Genomic DNA, 14,731 nt, shown 5'->3' with positions numbered 1-14,731 from the left:
CAGACAGATTCTTTATGTTTTAACCACCAGGGAAGCCCCAAGGTGATAAGCAAATCAACAGTACATGATAAAAGTACTTGATAGAGTGCCCCACGTATGTGAATGAGCTGTTATATTACCCATGTTCTGATCCCACTGTCTTCCACGTATCTTTCTGTCATTAGTTAGGTATACAAGCATTCCTGATTTGAACAGTGTTCTAACACCTGAGCCTGATAGTGTGTGTTTGTTTAGGTCTAAGTGAAATTGAGACTTTCTGGTCTACATACTGTTAATTACTGGTTGCTAGTTACTCTCTGATTTTCATTTTCTTATTTACAAAAGTGAGAGCTTTGGACCAGATGGTGTCTAGAATTTATCTTTCCCTTTTATGATATAATTAAGGAAATTGAAAGAATGAGCCCCAGCACCTTCATTTACTAATTGATCATTTTTTATTTCCTTCAAGTCTTTGTCCTTATCCATGTATGTTCTTAGTACTCACAGATAAAGCTTATTTTTTGCTTTATTCCATGCATTAAACTTTTCCCATGTGACTGCATTGCCTTTATGACTTCAGTGGTGCATAGTATTCTGAGTATTCTGTAGAGTTGATGACCTTCAGTTACTTAGTCATCTTCCTGTTTTTAAACATTTACATATTATTTTCAGTTTTAGCATTCTTTTCTGTTCTCTCTTTCAGTACTGGTTTTACAGGAAATTCACAGTTACCGAAACAGTACAGAACTAAAAACTAAATGTCTATTTAAAGTCAAACAGCTGGCAAGCATTTATGACACCTCATGCTTATTAGCCACATCCGGAAATGGCTATCCACAATACTATTGATTATCTATATTGTATTCTCAGGTAGATCTAATGGTAAGGAACCTACCTGCCAATGCAAGAGACTAGGGTTCAACCCCTGGGTCAGGAAGACCCCCCTGGAGGAGGTCATGGCAACCTGCTTCAATATTCTTGCCTGGAGAACCCCATGGACAGAGGAGCCTGGAGGGCCCCAGTCCATAGGGTCTCAAAGAGTCAAACACGACTAAAGCAACTTAGCACACATAGCATGGACTAGGAGCAAATGTTAGTGCTTTTGAGAAGCTCTAAGTGTAGATTTCTAGGTTAAGATCTACTGCATTCAGGTTAAGATTGATCAGGAAATTCTGTCTTCCTTTAACTGATAAATGATTAAAAAAAAAAAGCCCTCTTAGTAATGACCTTTTTTTTTTTTTTTTTCTAATTACACCTAGTACATTGCGATTTTAGGGAAATTAAACCTTTCTACCACCACTGGCCCTCTTGTGTTCTTCCCACCAAATCTCTCAGCCTAACCCCTGAGATAGATTCATGTATATTATCCAGGACTTTATATGCATATGTATACAACACCATACAGCAGCAACAATTTTTAATAAGGCCATATAAAGGGAACTTTGAAATACTGTATGATATCACTTACATGTGGAAAAAAGATAAATGCAGAGAAATAGAGGTGAAATGGTGGTTACCAAGAATTGAGAGAGGGTGGAAGTCATGAGGAGATGTTGCACAAAGGATACAAACTTCCAGTTTTAAGATTATCAGGTTTGGGAATTGAATGTTCAGTTTAGTTCTGTTGCTCAGTTGTGTCCGACTCTTTGGAACTGCAGCACACCAGGCTTCCCTGTCCGTTACCAACTCCCGGAGCCTCATGTCCATCACATCGGTGATGCCATCCAACCATCTCATTCTCTGTCGTCCCCTTCTCCTCCCACCTTCAATCTTTCTCAGCATCAGAGTCTTTTCCAATGAGTCGGTTCTTCACATCACGTGGCTAAAGGATTGGAGTTTCAGCTTCGGCATCAGTCCTTCCAATGAATATTCAGGACTGATTTCCTTTAGGATTGACTGGTTGGATCTCCTTGCAGTCCAAGGGACACTCAAGAGTCTTCTCCAACAACACAGTTCAAAAGCATCAGTTCTTTGTTGCTCAGCTTACTTTATAGTCCAACTCTCACATCCATACACGACTACTGGAAAAACCATAGCTTTGACTAGACAGACCTTTGTTGGTAAAGTAATGTCTCTACTTTATAACATGCTGTCTAGGTTGGTCATAGGTTTTCTTCTGAGGAGCAAGCGTCTTTTAATTTCATGGCTGCAGTCATCATCTGCAGTGATTTTCAAGTCCCCCAAAATAAAGTCTGACAGTGTTTCCATTGTTTCCCCATCTGTTTACCATGAAGTGATGGGACCAGATGCCATGATCTTAGTTTTCTGAGTATTGAGTTTTAAGCCAACTTTTTCACTCTTCTCTTTCACTTTCCTCAAAGTTCTTCATTGCTTGCTGCCATCAGGGTGGTGTCATCTGCATATCTGAGGTTATTGATATTTCTGGCAGCAATCTTGATTCCAGCTTATACTTCATCCAGCCCAGCATTTGTACAGTGTGGTGATTATAGCTAGTAATATGATTGGGATTTACATTTATAATAACTAAAACTAAAAACAAAATGTAAAAGTAAAAGCAAAATTCTCTATCAGTAGAAATAATGCCCCCATAATTCCTCCTGATTGTTTGTAGTAAATTATGTAGCCTAAAGTTACTTTCTCACTTTTCTTCTAAAGTAATATTCATGTTTTATTTATTGTATGCTAAGTAATAATTCAAACACATTTAATAGATCTATTACCTCTATACATGTTAAAAAGTGATACTTGCCAGTAGCCTTATTCTTTCTAACAAAAATAACTTTTTTTCCTTAGCAAGGTCAGCATTGGATGCAGCTGTACGTTGTAAGTATTTCCTCTCAATAATTTGCATATAGTTTATTCTTTTTCTCTTAAGTTATAAGGAAACTATTTGATTGGATAGCTCAGTATTTTGGGTGTTAATTTATAATGGATATTTTGTTCCATTAATGTGTTTTAGCTTCAGTATTTTAAGTATAGAAAGTACGTAAAAGGAGAATTCCTAGTTAGACTTAGTTTGTGAGCAGATATTCAGTGATGCATCAGACATATGTGGAGTGGAAATGAAGAGTAACAATCCCAAACCTCCCACATCCTGGCTTTGTAAAATAAACCTTAAAAATAATTGGATAAATTATATTTGCCTTCAGTGAAGATCATGTTAGTTGTTCCATTTATATTCATTTTTAGTTTGTTTCTTAGAAGATTATGTGTTGGTTTTTGTTTTGTTTTGTTTTGTTTTTATTTTTGAGGTTCTTTGAAACTCTCAGGAAAAAAAAACTAGCATGTAGTTTGAAATATACATACACACACACACACACACACACACATATATATATGTATATATATATATCATGGTGTTTGCATAATACCCTTTGTGGTTTGAGATATGAAGCAAACTAAACACAGAATCTGTTAACACTTTTTTCTTTGAAAAAAAAAATTTTTTTTTTCTCTCCAAAGCTACAAAACCTCCCAGATACAAATGTGGAATCTCAAAAGCTTGCCCTGAGAAGCATTTTGCTTTTAAAATGGCAAGTGGAGCAGCCAATGTGGTGGGACCCAAAATCTGCCTGGAGGACAATGTGTAAGTGCTTCTCAGTTTGGAAGTATAAGGTGCACTATTAAACTTTAGCAAATTGAATCTGAGTTTATTGGATCTTTTGAAAATGTATTGGGCATGCCTTTACTAAAGAAAAGTGATCTCTGTTTCCATCATGCAATTTTCCCCACTCATTTAAGGAGTCTTAAAGTTCTTAAATTTTGTGTTAGGGTGTGGTAAGAACATAGCGTTTATCCAGCTTCATGTATAGATGAGAGATTTCTTCTGAATGAATTTTCTAGATCCCATCTGATAGTCATAGAAATAGATGGCTATTTAATTTTGATTCCTAAGTAATAGGGGGAAAGTTAATTCATTTAAATTAATGGAAATTAAAGTTCACTTCCTCAGTCATACCAACCATATTTCAAGTACTAATAGCCACATGCAGCTTGTGCCTACCCAGTGTAATAGCACAGGTAGAAAGCATTTCCATCACTGCAGAAAGTCCAGGTAGGATTATTTTTATCAACTAGACTGCCCTAGATAATGAAGGCTTTATCTTACAAACTAACATTTCTCATTTTAAATGTTTGAATGCTGCCTGCTGAAGTGTGAAATAGCCCAGTAATAACCTCAAGTCCGTCATGGCCCAGAACTGCTTGCCACTAAACTGAATGGTTTCCTTTATTGAGATGCTCTGCAAAGTATACCTTTTAGGCTTTTTTAGTCTCCGACTCCTGTGTCACTTGTCGTGAAGTTCCTGGATTAGAAAAATGTTCTTTGACCCACTCAATCTAAAGTTGGACACCTCTACCTCACTTTAGTCACCCCCATCAATATTCATCACACCCTTGCCATCACACATGCTCTGGGCAGTGTGTGCCATATTTTCTAATTATTCTAATTATCATTTCTAAGTTCCTGGCTCTGAAGTCACAAACCCTGCTTTTTGTTGGTTGCTTCTAATTGGGTCTTGTCTGAAAAATTAGATATATGATAGGCTTTACATAAAATAATATATGTGCCATTAAATTATATAAAGAGTGAGGTAATTTTACAGATAGGAGGAAATGAGGCAGTTTTTCTGAGCTTTTTGTCTTTTCTTTTTAATATAGAAGGCACTAACATTTTTATTCTCACCCCTCTTTTAAGTTAGCTGTATGTAGGATTTAGCCTCTTAGAATAAAACTTTTACTGTAAAATTAAAAGCTTGAGCCAGGTGATCCTAAGGTCCCTGCCCATTTCCTTTATCCTCATGCTGATGATAATCCATTGTTCATCCATCGTCCTCTGATGTCTCATAATAGTCTTGCTTTACTGAATTGAAAGCATTTGGCTTTTCAAAGTTTGTATATTTTGCATTAAGTAACATCCTTCCCATTACCTTAGAATGTTCCATTCCCCTTTTTCACCTTGTTCAGCTAAAGGGGCCAGATATTTGATCCTGAATAATAAGTAGGAAGTTCTCTTAGAATGCTCAGTCCATTCATGACAGGCTATCTTCATATTATCTCTGCCCCCTTGAAGCATGTAAGTTTTAATTCAAAGAAGAGATCAAACTAGTAAATAATAGCAGGTTGTCTATTCACAGATTATAATAAGTTAAAAAGAAGAGAGAAGTGTATTAAGCAGTGGAGTCTGGTTAAAAAAAAAAAAGTATTGGCTCAGAGCCAGAGAATTTGGTTCTAGCATAGTGGGTGTGTCATGTAGAATTTATATTTCAGTTTGTTTAACCATAAAACTGAGACAGGCCACCTGTCCATCCACTTTTCAGGAATTATTCTGCATTCCTGTGAGAGAGTAATAATTGATGGGATTTTATAGTTATGCCCCAGGCCCTGAAATCTAGTCCTTGAAAGGGGACTGAACTATTGACCAGGGATCCCTAGTGGAGAGCTGGTAAAGACAATTCAGTTTAGTGCTTTCTTTCCAGTATGTTCTAATTCTGTATTGAAAGATTTTTCCAACAAAAATTTTAAAGAAGTCTGAATTTTCTTAGCATCATTCATTCCATTCACTTTTTATTCAACAGGTATTTACTGAGCACAGTTCCTGCTCTCATGAAACACACAGTCTGGTAGGGAGAAGGGTATTTAATAAGTAAATGCAAATAAATAGTTAGAAATTGTGGCATACCCTGCCCAGAGCAGCAGGGTGTGACAGATACTGATGGGGGCAGTGAGATGAGATCAAGGTGTCCAACTTTAGATTGAGTGGGTCAAATAAAGTTTCTCTAAAACAGTGATATTTAGTCTGAGAATTAAAGGATAAGAAGGAAGACCACCAGGGGAAGACCATTCTAAAGAGCATGCTTGAAGGCCCAATGTGGGAAAGAGCTGGAGAGAAGTGGATAATGGCCAGGTCATTGGAACTTACAGGCTGTGCAGAAAAGGAAATGAGATCTTTTTTCTGAGAGTGTTGAGAGGTTGTTGAAGGTTTTCAAACTCCGGCATGTCTTCACTTCATTTATATTGAAGAAAATGATCTGACTGCTGAGTAAAATGATGAGAGAAGTAAAAGCAGACAGAACAATTGGAGGGCCTTTCCCAGGTGCCGGTGCAGCCTTTCGATTGCCCCCCACCACACACAGTTGGCAGGAGACTTGTTTGCATGTGTGCTCACTGAAACATCTAAGTGCATCCAAGAATACAGAAGTAGAAGTTTTCATATTTGCCTACACATGCTCTAAGTATGCGCAAACTCATTTTGCAGACTACTAGTCCAGATCAGTGCTTCTCTGGGGGCAGTTTTCTCCCGAGGGGAAATTTGTCAAAGTCTGTAGACATTTTGGGGCATCAGAGTTATGGAAGTGCTGCTTGTAGAGACCAAGGATGCCCTTAAATTTCCTACAGTGCATAGGACAGCCCTTCCTCATGATTTATCAAATCTATAATATCATCGTAGACTAAGATTTAGAAACCCGAATACAAACAAAGATTAAAATAGGGTCATGATCATGATTTAAAGGGCAAGTAGATGCAGTCAAGATCTATTATGGAGATTAAATGGATTTCAAACTTCTCATTAGTTAGAAATATTTAAAAAATCCCAAGTATAAATATGAGGTATCACATAATACATGAATTATAGCTTTTTTTTTTTTTTAGAGAATTGGGGATAATTTTTTTAGATATTGGGAATAATACTTAATCTTTTATTATCATCCTAATGTTTGGTACAGAAGTTGGGTGGTGGACTATTTTGAGGGATTTTTTTTTTTTTTTTCACATTGACGAACAAGATAGGATTTTTGGCTGGGAAGACCAAAAGATAAAATCAAGGATATGATGTAGGTACTTATGTAATCATTTTAAATGTAACCATATAAAAATATAAGAACCATTCTAAGCTCATCAATGGGAAAACAAAACAGCTAGCCAGCCAGCTGGCTAGATTTGACCCATGGGCTGTAGTTTGTTAAACCCTTCTCTAAACAAATCATTTTAAGGCATAATAGCTGGAACATAGTGTAGGTATTTGAAACAAAACTGTATTCAAAGGTGTAGAATCTGTCTATAGAGTATATAATCTCTTTCTTTAACTATTTGCCTGCAGGTGTGGAGTGGTGGGGGGAACCTTCATATTCACGAAAGAGAAAAGAAAGTATTTCAGCTTGTGTTAGTACTGGGTGATTAACCTGTATACATTTAAAATCTTTACTTATTTGTCCTTTGCTGACTATAGGTTTCCCCTGATGGAAATCTGGTTTTTAAAACTTGATAAGCTACTGCCCTCTTGTGGGAAGCCCACGTCACCATGTAGCTTTGTTGCCTTTCTTTGCTCTCTGATAGACACTGCTGCTGCTGCTGACTACAAATGATCTCTCCTGGAGAAGACACCGTGATGGTTAATTAATCATTGTTGTGGCTTCTTCACGTTAATGCTGGCTATAACACATTTACAAAAGGAGTAGGACAAATGTACTTCGAAACTTCCCTCTTGTATGCAGCGGTCTTGTTTGGTACTTCTTACAGACCACCTTTCAAACCTGGTTTTGCACACATATAGAAAAGATCTATGTTTTATTTAACTATTCCTAGGTCAGGAAGATCTAGAGAAGGGATAGGCTACCCACTCCAGTATTCTTGGGCTTCCCTTGTGGCTCAGCTGGTAAAGAATCCACCTGCAATGTGGGAGACCTGGGTTTGATCCCTGGGTTGGGAAGATCCCCTGGAGAAGGGAAAGGCTACCTACTCCAGTATTCTGGCCTAGAGAATTCCATGGACTCTATAGTCCTTGGGGTCACAAAGAGTTGGACACGACTGAGCAACTTTGACTTTGACTTTGCTTTTTCAGTTTTACAGAACAAGTGAAAATTTGAAGGCAGATTCACAAGTATGAGTAAATAGTTAAATGCTACTAAGTGATGTCCGACTCTGCGTCCCCATGGACTGGAGCCCTCCAGGGTCCTCTGTTCATGAAATTCTCCAAGCAAGAATACTAGAGTGGGCTGCCATTTCCTTCTCCAGGGAATCTTCCTGACCCGGGGATGGAACTCTGCATTGCAAGCAGATTCTTTACCATCTGAGCCACCAGGGAAGCCAAGATTTTACAAATCAAAATTTTATGCTTTTCCTTTTTCAATAGCTCTTGGAGTAGAGTTTTTCTTTTACTTTTCATTTTTGAAAAAATTACAGAAATTGCAGGCAGTTACAAAGATAGTACAGAGAGATCCCATGTGCTCTTCACCCATTTTCCCCATGGTTAGATCTTATGAAATTAGAGTACAGTATCAGAATGGAAATTGGCGCTTAGTATAGTGTCTATGTATAGTTAGGACTAGATCTCTTCAAGAAAATTGGAGATATCAAGGGGCTATTTCATGCAAGGATAAGCAAAATAAAAGACAGAAACAAAGGACCTAACAGAAGCAGAAGAGATTAAGAAAAGGTGGCAATAATACAAAGAAGAGATTTACAAGAAAGGTCTTGATGACCTGGATAAGCATGATGGTATGGTCACTCACACATCCTGGAGTGTGAAGTCAAGGGAGCCTTAGGAAGCATTACTACAAACAAAGCTAATGGAGGTGACGAAATTCCAGCTGAGCTATTTAAAATTCTAAAAGAATATAACAGCATGCTGTTAATGTGCTACACTCAGTGTTTCAGCAAATTTGGACAACTCGGCAATGGCCACAGGACTGGAAAAGGTCCAGTTTTCATTACAGTCCCAAAGAAGGACAATGCAATGACTGTTCAAACTATTGTACAATTGTGCTTATTTCATGTGCTAGCAAGGTGAAGGTGAAGTCGCTCAGTCGTGTCCAACTCTTTGCGACACCGTGGACTATAACCTACTAGGCTTCTCCGTCCATGGGATTCTCCAGGCAAGAATACTGGAGTGGATTGCCATTTCCTTCTCCAGGGGATCTTCCCGACCCAGGGATTGAACCTGGATCTCAAAGTAATGCTCAAAATCCTTCAAGCTAGGCTTTAGCACTTTGTGAACCAAGAAGCTGCAGATGTACAAGCTGGGTTTAGGAAAGGCAGAGGAACCAGAGATCAAGTTGCCTACATTCATTGGGTCATGAAGAAACCAAGGGAATTCCAGAAAAACACCCACTTCTGCTTCATTGACTATGCTAAAGCCTTTGAATGTGTGGATCACAACAAACTGGAAAATTCTTTAAGAGATGGAGTACCAGACTACCTTACATGTCTCCTGAGAAACCTATATGCAGGTCAAGAAGCAGCAGTTAGAACTGGACATGGAACAACTGACTGCTTCAAAATTGGAAAAGATGTACAATAAAGCTGTATTTTGTCACCCTGCTTATTTAACTTATATGCAGAGTACATCATGCAAAGTGCCAGACTGGATGAATCACAAGCTGGAATCAAGATTAACCTCAAATACACAGATAATATCACTCTAATGGCAGAAAGTGAAGAGGTACAAAGAACTTCTTGATGAGGGTCAAAAAGGAGAGTGAAAAAGCTGGCTTGAAACTCAGTATTCAAGAAACTAAGATCATGGCATCTGGTCCCATCACTTCATGGCAAATAGAAATGGAAAAAGTGGAAGCAGTGACAGATTTTATTTTCTTGCACTCCAAAATCACTGCAGAGAGTGACTGCAGCCACAAAATTAAAAGATACTTCCTCCTTGGAAGAAAAGCTATGACAAACCTAGACAGTGTATTAAAAAGCAGAGACATCACTTTGCTGACTTTGTTTTGAGACAGTTGTATAAATAGAATCATATAATATGTAAGCATTTGAGATTGCTTTTCATTCAGCATAATGGTCTTGAAATATTATTATGTATTAATAATTTGCTCCTATTTTAATGCTGAGTAGTACTCTATGGATATACCACAGTTTAGCTATGCCTCATAAATTTTAATAAGCTGCATTTTCAGTGTGTTTTTTAATTTTTCACTTCAGGCTTCTTTGACCCATAGGTTATTTAGAAGTATATTGCTTAGTTTCCAAATGTTTGGAGAATTTCCTGTTATCTTTTATTATTGATTTAATTGTGGTTGGAGACACATTTGATATGATTTTAGTACTTTTAAATTTGTCAACGTTTACTTTATGGCCCATGATATGGTCTATCTTAGTATATGCTAGAAGAATGGGTGCTTGGAAAGAATGTATATTTGTCAGTGAGTACCCACTCCAGTGTTCTTGCCTGGAGAATCCCAGGGATGGGGGAGCCTGGTGGGCTGCCATCTATGGGGTCGCACAGAGTCAGACACGACTGAAGCGACTTAGCAGCAGCAGCAGCAGAATATTCTTTAAACACCAATTAGTCCCTAATGGTTAATGCTGTTGTTGAATTCTTGTATACTCTTTTTAATTTCCTGTCTTTCAACTGTTGAGAGAGGGATATTGACATGTCCACCTGTAATTGTAGATTTGTCTTTTTCTCCTATCAGTTCTACCTGGGTTTGCTTCACATGTTTCATACCTTGATTGCTTGGTACACACATTTGGGATGGCTATGTCTTCTTGCTAGATTGACCCTTTGATCATTATGCAAACCTCCTCTCTGTCTCTGATATTTTTCTTTGCTCAGAAATCTATTTTAATTGATGCTAATATAGCCATTCCTGTCTGCTTTTGTTTAAACAGCTTTATTGAGATATAGCTCATTTACCGTACATTTACAGTACATTCATTTAAAATACACAGTCAGTGGATTTTAGTATATTCACAGTTGTGTGCACCCATTACCACAGTCAGCTTTAGAACATTATCATACCTCAGGAGGGAATGCTGTGTCCTTCAGGTACTGTCCCCCTGCTCCTTTCCTATTGCACTCTACTCTATCTGCCCTCTCCCCAAGCAGCCCTAAGTAGCTACTAAGTTTACTTTCTGTCTCTATAGATTTGCCTATTTTGGACATTTTATATATATATATAAAATATGTAGGGTTTTTTTGTGATCAGCGTCTTCACTAAGCATAGTGTTTTCAGGGTTCATGCATGTTATATTAGTGCTTCACTTCTTTTTATGGCTGAATGATAGTCCATCGTATAGATACGTCACTGGTTTCATTAATTTCATTTCCATTCATTAGACTTCTGGGTTGTTTCTACCTGTTTCTTATAAACAGCATGTAGTCAAGTCCTATTTTAATCCACCACCCCAATTTCTATCTTCATTGGATATTTTTGACTTATTTATACTTATTATAATTATTGATGTGTTCAGGCTTAAGCCTGCCATTTTATTACTTTCTGTTATCTGGTTTTTGTTTCTGTTTTCTTGTACTGCCTTCCTGTGAGTTATATGAACATTTTTAAAGACTTCTTATTTATTTACTGAGTGTATCTCTTGGTATAGCTTTTTTAGTGCTTGCTTTTGATATTTACTATCTGGCCCCTTACAGAAAAATTTTGCTGACTCAAGGTCTAGACTTAAGAAAATGAGGGAGAAAATGTTCATTGTCCAGAGTAAAACTAAAAGTATGTTATGTTTGTAGATATTAGGAATAGCACCAAAGTTGAGGAAGTTATCTTTCAGTGAGTCAACAAAAACATCACTCACATCATTGACAAGTGAAATTCCAGCATATGTCTTCATTGTTCACTATTTCAGGGTTTTCTGATTTTGTTTTATTCTTTAAGTGAAATAACATCCAACATTTGTGTTGGAATTTTACTCGTTCATCACTTGCTACCATAGGTTAAGTAAAATGAGTTCCATGAAAATCATAACACATTCTGTGAGAATCAGTGGCTAAGTGAAATTTATAATCAAGTATGTATTTTATTATTTGGAAATTGTGTGCTTCAGATCCTTTCTGTCAGTAAAATTTATAATGAACTTACATTGTTGGTTGAGAATGTAATTATTTCAAATAGGTAAGAGATAGAAACAGTCTAGATATCTGTTGATAGATGGATAAAGGGTAGGTGGATGTATCATGTATGAGTACAGGAGTGTGTATTCACATATGTGCATACTCACTTCCCCACCACCTCAAACCACTTCTTAGTCATTTAACAGCACATCACTGTGAATTTTTAGAATAAAAGGTACCTACACTTTTAGTTTAATAATTTTAATTCAACTAATTGAACTGATAACAAAGAAATATTTTGCTCGTACCTTCCACTTCACCGTATTTATTATCTTTATGTGATGGTCTGTGAACTGCCCGCGGAGGTTGATTACCGCAGAATGACATTGCAAGTCTTATAGTTCAATGCTATAATTATATGAATACAATATTCCTTCTTCTGGGTATTGAGAAATTTTGCATCAGTAATCACTAAGAGAATGTTCACAATTAAAGTAAATCTTCTTGCTTTCCAATTATAAAAGATTTTGGTAGCATCTCACCTCTGTTTCCTGTCATATTAACTTTGCAGAAAGTACACTAGAGTTTACCCTTGTTTATTCCCTTGAGAATGGTGCAGGCGGTGAGCATAATGTCCATGTGTTTGATGGATTTTCTAAAATGGTCTTTCATAATCTGATGCAGGGCAGCAATAAAGAGTCTAGTATTTTGACTGTAATACGTTTTAATATATATTTCTATTTGTAAAAATCTTACTTATGAATGTTGCTTTTAAATTATTCAGTGTTAGACTGTCTTCTCTGACCTGGTAGATACCTTTCAGTCTCCACTGTAGAACTAAACAGCTGTGTGTATATATAAAATTCGCAACTGGTTTTTATTTTGCATGTATGGCTTTCCCTAATGGATGTTTATTTGTAATACCTAATTCTAAATTTGTCTTAACTTTTCCCCCTTCAGTTTAATGAGTGGTGTTAAGAATAATGTTGGAAGAGGAATCAATGTTGCCTTGGTAAATGGTAAGAGTAATTATTTTACTTTATGGATATGGTAGATATAAAGGTATAGTGGTATATAGGTATATTTATATGGCCCAAAATATACTCTTATATCAAGATCAGGTAAGAAAGAGTAAAGCTTGACATGAAAGCTCTCCCCCACCCTCCCACAACATCAGCTATGAATAGAGATGAGACACTGCATTTCAGTGTTTACATCACGTTCTCTTGGAAGCATCCAACTTGCTGTGCAGTGTATAGAGAGCCTCCCATGAGATTGTCAGGATACAACATTATCTAACAATTGATGAATTCTTGCTGCAGATATTAGAATCCTAACGTAATATATCAGAATGATCTCTGTTCGTTTCCAAGGCAAACCATTCAGTATCATGGTAATCCAAGTCTATGCCCCGACCAGTAACACTGAAAAAGCTGAAATTGAATGGTTCTATGAAGACCTACAAGACCTTTTAGAACTAACACCCCAAAAAGATGTCCTTTTCATTATAGAGGACTGGAATGCAAAAGAAGGAAGTCAAGAAACACCTGGAGTAACAGGCAAATTTGGCCTTGGAGTACAGAATGAAGCAGGGCAGAGGCTAATAGCGTTTTGCCAAGAGAACACACTGGTCATAGCAAACACCCTTTTCCAACACCACAAGAGAAGACTTTACACATGGACATCACCAGATAGTCAACACCAAAATCAGACTGATTATATTCTTTGCAGCCGAAGATGGAGAAGCTCTATACAGTCAGCAAAAACAAGACTAGGAGCTGACTGTAGCTCAGATCATGAACTCCTTATTACCAAATTCAGACTTAAAGAAAGTGGGGAAAACCGCTAGACCATTCAGGTATGACCTAAATCAAATCCCTTATGATTATACAGTGGAAGTGAGAAATAGATTTAAGGGACTAGATCTGATAGAGTGCCTGATGAACTCTGGACAAGAGATTTGTGACATTGTACAGGAGACAGGGGTCAAGACCATCCCCAAGAAAAAGAAATGCAAAAAAGCAAAATGGCTGTCTAAAGAGGCAGTACAAATGGCTGTGAGAAGAAGAGAAGCAAAAAGCAAAGGAGAAAAGGAAAGATATAAGCATCTGAATGCAGAGTTCCAAAGAATAGCAAGAAGAGATAAGAAAGCCTTCCTCAGTGATCAGTGCAAAGAAATAGAGGAAAACAAGAGAAAGGGAAAGACTAGAGATCTCTTCAAGAAAATTAGAGATACCAAGGGAACATTTCAGGCAGACGGGCCCAATAAAGAACAGAAATGTTATGGACCTAACAGAAGCAGAAGAAATTAAGAAGAGGTGGCAAGAATACACAGAACTATACAAAAAAGATCTTCATGACCCAGATGATCACAATGGTGTGATCACTTACCCAGAGCCAGACATCCTGGAATGTGAAGTCAAGTGGGCCTTAGAAACCATCACTGTGAACAAAGCTAGTGGAGGTGATGGAATTCCAGTTGAGCTATTTCAAATCCTGAAAGATGATGCTGTGAAAGTGATGTAGTCAACATGCCAACAAATTTGGAAAACTCAGCAGTGGCCACAGGACTGGAAAAGGTTAGATTTCATTTCAATCCCAAAGAAAGGCAGTGCCTAAGAATGCTCCAACTACTGCACAATTGCACTCATCTCTCATGCTAGTAAAATAATGCTCAAAATTCTCCAAGCCAGGCTTCAGCAATACGTGAACTGTGTGTGAATTTCTGGATGTTCAAACTGGTTTTAGAAAAGGCAAAGGAACCAGAGATCAAATTGCCAACATCCACTGGATCATCAAAAAAACGTGAGTTTCAGAAAAACATCTATTTCTGCTTTATTGCCTATGCCAAAGCCTTTGGCTATGTGGATCACAATAAACTGTGGAAAATTCTGAAAGAGATGGGAATACCAGGCCACCAGACCTGCCTCTTGAGTAATCTGTGTGCAGGTTAGGAAGCAATAGTTAGAAGTGGACATGGAACAACAGACTGGT

The 14,731-nt window shown here is 37.4% G+C and overlaps 1 protein-coding gene across 5 annotated transcripts in view; it reads left to right on the top strand.

Moving 5' to 3' along the window:
- The window catches only part of FAM3C (FAM3 metabolism regulating signaling molecule C), a 53,777-nt gene that overhangs the window by 27,175 nt on the left and 11,871 nt on the right, over positions 1 to 14,731 (top strand). For 2 of the 5 annotated variants that reach the window (XM_069588274.1, XM_069588275.1), the window contains exons 4-6: positions 2,734 to 2,763; positions 3,403 to 3,526; positions 12,698 to 12,756. In XM_069588274.1, the coding sequence (XP_069444375.1) occupies positions 2,734 to 2,763; positions 3,403 to 3,526; positions 12,698 to 12,756 (213 nt within the window). Of the gene's footprint in view, positions 1 to 2,695; positions 2,764 to 3,402; positions 3,527 to 12,697; positions 12,757 to 14,731 lie in introns of all 5 variants that reach the window. The other 3 variants (XM_069588276.1, XM_069588277.1, XM_069588273.1) reach the window with 2 other exon arrangements.

The sequence above is a fragment of the Ovis canadensis genome, chromosome 4, assembly GCF_042477335.2.
Source record: "Ovis canadensis isolate MfBH-ARS-UI-01 breed Bighorn chromosome 4, ARS-UI_OviCan_v2, whole genome shotgun sequence".
NCBI classification, from domain to species: Eukaryota; Metazoa; Chordata; class Mammalia; order Artiodactyla; family Bovidae; genus Ovis; species Ovis canadensis.
The sequence above is the reverse complement of the archived record's forward strand: the minus strand, read 5'-3'. Positions and strand labels throughout refer to the sequence as shown.